The sequence below is a fragment of the Polypterus senegalus genome, chromosome 2, assembly GCF_016835505.1.
Source record: "Polypterus senegalus isolate Bchr_013 chromosome 2, ASM1683550v1, whole genome shotgun sequence".
In the NCBI taxonomy this organism is placed as follows: domain Eukaryota; kingdom Metazoa; phylum Chordata; class Cladistia; order Polypteriformes; family Polypteridae; genus Polypterus; species Polypterus senegalus.
Window position 1 is genome coordinate 19,962,253 of NC_053155.1, and position 6,342 is coordinate 19,968,594.

At 43.5% G+C, this 6,342-nt stretch overlaps 1 protein-coding gene across 1 annotated transcript; it reads right to left on the reverse strand.

Moving 5' to 3' along the window:
• Positions 1-4,991: 4,991 nt before the first annotated feature.
• On the reverse strand, positions 4,992-5,945 carry LOC120524322 (olfactory receptor 6N1-like). Its single transcript, XM_039746185.1, has one exon. It carries the CDS (start codon positions 5,943-5,945, stop codon positions 4,992-4,994), a length of 954 nt encoding a protein of 317 aa, XP_039602119.1.
• Between the last annotated feature and the right edge of the window lie 397 nt (positions 5,946-6,342).

A 6,342-nucleotide genomic window follows, 5' to 3' on the forward strand; every position in this document is an offset into this window, starting at 1 on the left:
ACGCTGGCCCGGACACACACAGACGGACAACATGTTTTCAACCCACACACTGTTTATTTACAATATATACAATATGAAAGTCCAGTGCACACTCACACGACCCCAGTGCCTCTGCACCGATTTCCCCAAAGTCCAGGGCCCACAGTCCTTGTGCCTTCCTGGCCACCTCCCGTCCTCTCTCTCCAGCTCAGTCCTGCTGCCTCCCGACTTCCACCGCTGACTGGAGGGAGGCGGCCCCTTTTATGGGGAGCCGGATGGGCTCCAGCTGCTTCCCGGCACTTAACGGTGGCCACACCCTGTGTGGCGGAAGTGCCGGCTGCGCACCCGGAAGCCGTCCGTGTCTCCCCAGTCGTCTTCCCCCCGGCACTTCCTGGTGTGGCGGAAGTGCCGGGCTCCCGGAATAAACAGGCACTGGGGCGCCGCCTGGCGGTGGCCACGGGTCCCTACAGGGCTGGGCTTCCAAGCCCTGTACCCGAGGCCCCCTGTCTAACCAGGACGGACGCCCCACTCGGTCTGGAGGAGGCATACGCCCTCCTCCGGTCCTCTAAGGCGTCCCGGCCGGGCTCCATCCCCGGCCTAGGGCCACACAGGATGAACCGGCATCGGGGCGCCGCCTGGCGGTAACCACGGGCCCCTACAGGGTAGGGCTTCCATGCCCTCGACCCGTGGCTCCCAATAGAACCAGGACGGACGCCCCCTCGCGGTCTGGAGGAGGCACAAGCCCTCCTCACGTCCTCCTGGGCGTCCCGGCCGGGCTCCAGCCCCGGCCGGGGACCACACCATTTACATTACAAATTCATTCAAAATTGCAAATTTATTAAAAAAATCAAAACCTGCAATATCTAATTTTTCTAAGTATTCAGAGCCTTCTCATTGGCACTCCAAACTGTCCTCAGGTGCATCCTGTTTGCTGTAATTCTCCTTGAGATGTGTCTTGAACATTATTGAAGTCCACCTGTGTCGAACTGAATTGAATGGACATTGTTTGGAAAGAAACATACCTGTGTAAAGAAAGTCCCACAATTCATACTGCATGTTGGGACAAAAACAAAGGTAAGGAACTCTCTGTGATCAGATTGGGTTGAGGCATAGATCAGGGCATGGGTTTAAAACCAATTATAAAGCTTTAAGTGTTAACCCCCATCACAATCACGTAAAGCAGCAGAGATCCCAAGTGCAACCCAATCTTTACCTAAAACTCCCTATTCCTATCCACTGTTCTGACAGCAATTTGTGTCACAAGTTGTGCCACAAATTGTCCTCCATTATCTCGGTGAAGATCATATCCTCCTCAGTAAAGTAAAATCAAGATCAGTAAATCTTTCTTCACCAACAGATGCCCTACAGCCTCTGAACCCCACGACTCTGCCCAACACCCAGTCCATACAAGCATTTAACAGGGTAGGAGCAAGAACACACCCCTGACGAACCCCAGAATCAACTGGGAAGAACACAGAGGTTCTGCTCTACTCTGCACAGCACTCACAGTTCCAGTGTACAGGCCAGCCATGACATCCAGAAACTTCAGGGGAATCCCATGAAATCTCAGGATGTCCCATAGGGCAGCTCAATCAACTGAGTCAAATGTTTTACGAAAACTTGTAACGGCTGCAAAGAAACTCTGCCGATATTCCCATTTATGCTTGATGAGAACCCTCAGTGCCAGGATGTGGTCGATGGTAGACTTCTTAGGCGTAAAACTAGTCTTTTGGTTGCTGGAAGGTGAGCAAGTGATTACAGATCTTATTGTGGATGACTCTAGCAAGGACCTTATTTGGCACCGAGAGCAGTATTATCCCCTTTTAGTCGCTGCAATCCAGGTGATCATCCTTCCCTTTCCAGACAGGGATGACAAGTCCCGTTTTCTAGTCAGCCCTAAATGGAAGCATGTAATGCCAGGGGGACAGCCTTACAACCAGCCTGTAAACCATGAATACCACAGATCCCTGCAAACTTTCCTACCCTCAACTCGTTCATCACTTGTGCAATCTTAGTGAGTCTGGGTGGTTCAGAACAAATTGGAGGATCAACACCAAGAGCTGTGGACCCAGAAATGTCCAATGTCCTAGTCAGAGGATCAGCTTTAAACAGCTGCTCAAAGTAGCCAGCCCAGTGGGTCACAACTGCAACGTCATCCTTAAAGACCGTTCCATCAACTGCCTTGACTGTGACACTCCAAGGAACAGATTCAGTTGAGAGTAATGCTTTGATTTCTCTGTAAGCAGGACGTGGGTCACTAGACCAAAGGAGGTGAGTCACTTGCTCACAGATAACAAATGCTTATTTTCTCTCAGAGCCTTTGCAGACATCCTTCTCAGTTCCTGGTACAGACTGGAATTGCCATCAAGCCATGATCTGCAACTACTCTTGATAATATCCATGTTGCTTTGTGAGATGAAACACCTTCTTCTGGGAACACTGACAACACCAACACAACCCTCAGCAGCCTTCAGGGTCTTGTCATGGAAGGTGTCTTACATCACATTAGGATTGGCAATTGCACCAAAGTCTACAAGTTCATCACACAAACTGTGTGCAAACTCATTAGAAACAGCCTGATCTTGGAGTCAGGTCAAGTCCAGCCTCATTCTCCTAGTATGTGGTAGTCTACTGGACCTAAGCTGGCTCTTTAAAGTAGCAACAACACGTCTGTAGTCAAAATTCACAAACTGGGCACTTTTGTAAACCCTGCAGTTTTGTAGGAGCCTCCAGCATCTGCCCACACAGACGCCAGACAAGTTACATCAGCCAGGGATGAATCACTAAAAGAATGAGCTGACATTACATCATATATAGATGGGAAACCTATTTAAATGGCAGCTCCGCACAGTCACAGGTGCTTTTTCTAACTAGTGCAGCAAAGGGCAAGCAGTCCTTTTAAGGATAGTGAGTCACCTCAAAGTAAAGAGCAGTGAATCAATCCATTTTTCGTACTCAGCACCATCACTACGCTATTAAGGCGTCTTCATAAAATGAATTTGCTTATCTAAATAGAAAGCATTTCCACTCCATTAACGTGCTGCTCTATGGTGCACAGAAAGTGTGTCACAGTGTGCAAGCATTAAGTGTGCTTTATAATGTGGCAAACAATTGTGTCTTGCCTGTACCTGAAGAGATGCAGTATTGAAAACCTGACCCACCAAATGATCAGCCAAAGCAGACAGCATTACAACTTCATTTGAATGCAATTAGCAGAAAGTAAAAACGATAATCTGACGCAGCATTTCTTTTTAACGAATTTAGTTAAATTATCGATCTGTTCCTAACTCAATTTTTCTTTTTGTAAAAAAACTTGATTGCTTTGTATGGATTGTAATAAAATTAATAAAAATAAAAGAAGATAAAAGTAAAAAAATAAAAATAAATAAATAAATAAATAAATAAATAAATAATGGTCAATATCACATAGTACAGCCCTTCTATTCCTTAGTTTATCGGCTACATCTCTTACAGCACCCAATATTCCATTTTGTGACTCCAGAACAGCATCTGTCAGCACACAACCAGAAGGTCACCTAGTGGTTTCCAAGACAGAGGTGTGTGCATAGCTTGCACCCAAAGATGTGCTTGGCACAGCAGCACCATCACCGCATGGATTCATGTCCTCGGCACAGGGGTCAGTGTTTGTAATATTGTCTGAAACAGAATAAACAGACGGTAAGCTGTGAGTTGCCTTTTCACATCGACTGATATCTGACCACTTCTTTTTTATTTCAGGCACTTTCAGAACTTGAACTTTCAAGTGTGTCCGCCATGCTGTATCACTCCTTTTGGTGCTCATACCACTGCGTGGAACTTGGCGTACACTCAGTTTTATTCAGTTGAACTTTTTTGTGCATAGGCACATTTCCAGTTTTGCCTGTACACCATGTTTTTGTGTGAATTCTACGAACAGCATTATACATGAGGCCCAAGGTCTTTAAGGCTACGGCAGATAATCTATGCCTGCTAAAGCCCCACCACAAGGTGCTTGGCCCAAAGACCTGAAAATCCAGGGAGAACCTTAAAACTGTGGCCCTTAAACTTTTTTTTCTCACAACCCAATTTTGTCTTTTGCATATTTTCAAGACCCACATAGTGTCATTAAGGGTGATCGATCCCCTTTTTGCATTTGCTGCCAATCGTCATCATTCCCCCTTGGAGAATCACCACTGATCATCTTCTGGTGGGGATGGTCCCTCTTCGAAAATCACTAACAATCTTCATCTGGGGAGATTGTCTTCCCCTTGGAAGCAGTGACACATCACAAAGCTTTACGCAAACTATTTGCAGCCCTTTCGCATTCAGTACTATTGTAATTCACCACTTGGAGTGATCCAAATTCACAAATCACATAACTCAAAATGGTTTATGAAACAATGCTTTAAAGACTTTATGGCCAGCATTACTTCCAGACCTCTCACTCCTTAGCCTGGGCAAGAAAGACAGATAACCTGGGTGTCCCCCAAGACTCAACACTAGATATCTTGCACAAAATTCTGAATGCGCTTCTTTCGTTTCACCCAATGTTTTCCCTGCATTTGCCCAGCAACAAAGATCTCATCTGTTGTTCCCCATGACATGAAAGTAAAGTGCATTTTGCGGAGTTTCTGCTGATCGCTGACTTTTCTCTAGCGCTGTCTGAACTTCTAATAGTCTGACTGCTCTATTTGATGCATACTCTAATGGCTTGCTCTTTTACTTATATACTAGAATCAGCACACTTCAAGAATCTGTTATGCTATTTATGCTATGTTCATAATGCTCATTCTTTGAAAATTGTTGTACGGTACTAAAAATGAACACAATTATATATTCACATAGATACATTACATTGAGTATGATAATAAATTGATTAATATTGCTACATTACAAAGGAAGGTACAGACTAATTAGCTAGAGTAACAAATTAAAGTTTAATTGAAAAGAAAAATCAGTAAAAACAAGCTTCAAGTACAGTATGTCAAACATATAATCAAGTATAACATATCGACACACAAACATACAAATGACTATGGTGAAAGTTTACACCTTTTTACAATTTTGACAAAGCTGTCTCTAATCTCTTTGTTTCTCAGGCAGTATACAACAGGGTTCAGTAATGGTGGAATTATGGTCTGTAGCGCGGCTGTTATTATGCGCACATCTTCAGAAGTTCCCGGGATCCGATATGAAATATAAACACCCACAGCAATGAAATAAAAGATAAAAATTACTATCAGGTGTGTCCCGCAGGTAGAGAAAGCCTTGGCACGTCCTTCAGAACTGGCAATTTTGAGCACAGATGTGATGATGCGGATGTAGGAATACAAAATATAAGCCAAGGAGATGAACATAACAGACATCCCAATGGTCAAAGTCACAATGCTGTTAACAGAAATGTCAGCACATGCCAGTCTGATCACAGAGCCAATGTCACAATAGATATGCATAACTTTATTAGGACCACAAAAGGGTAACCTGAGAGCCAAGATGAATGGGATAATGAGTATAATGAATCCTGCAAGCCAACACAGAGTGATCTGCTTTAGAATTACTTTGTTGGTCATAATGGTGGGGTACAGAAGGGGATTACAAATGGCCACAAATCTGTCATATGCCATCAGCATAAGGAGAAGGGACTGTGAACTACCTAAAGAATGGAAAAGAAAGAATTGAGCAAAACAAGCAGCAAATGATATCACTCTGTTGTCAAACATTAAAACGGCCACTATACTTGGAACTGTGACAGATGAAAAAGTAATGTCTAAAACTGCCAGAGTACAAATCAGAGCATACATGGGCTTGTGAAGCTTTTCGTCCAGTATGAATGTGCCAAAGATGCTGAGGTTCCCCAGGCAAATGAAAAGGTAGGCAATCAAGAATATTACAGAAAACAGAAATTTGCTTTCATGATCCTGAAATCCTGGAAAGCCAACAATAATGAACTGCTGAACTGATGACATCATCAGGCTTGCATTTGTCATGATGACCTCAAAAGTCTTCTGTGGATTAAAAAAAATCATTTACATGGTCAATTTCACCTTTTTTTTTTGTTCAATTATTTATTGCATGTGAGCATTTCCAAATTAGTTAAATTAAACATAATTCTACAGAACATTTCTATTAGAAACCATACCTTGACAAAGCATTCTCCCACAACCACTCCATATGCCCCAACCTATTCTGAGTTGGGAAGCACTGAACTAACAGTAACATTAATCAGCAGCAGACATTGAAAATATTACTTTAATACAGTTCATAGGATGGTATGGTAGCATTATGGTTAGAACTCCTGTATTATGGATCTGGTGTGCTGGGTTGAAGTTTCATTTACCATGTGCTGTATCTGCAAGTGTTCATCCAGGTTTTCCATTTTTTCTT

Excerpts from the sequence above, each read along its gene's own strand:
- LOC120524322 (XM_039746185.1), bottom strand. The coding sequence starts at position 5,945 with ATGACAAATGCAAGCCTGATGATGTCATCAGTTCAGCAGTTCATTATT.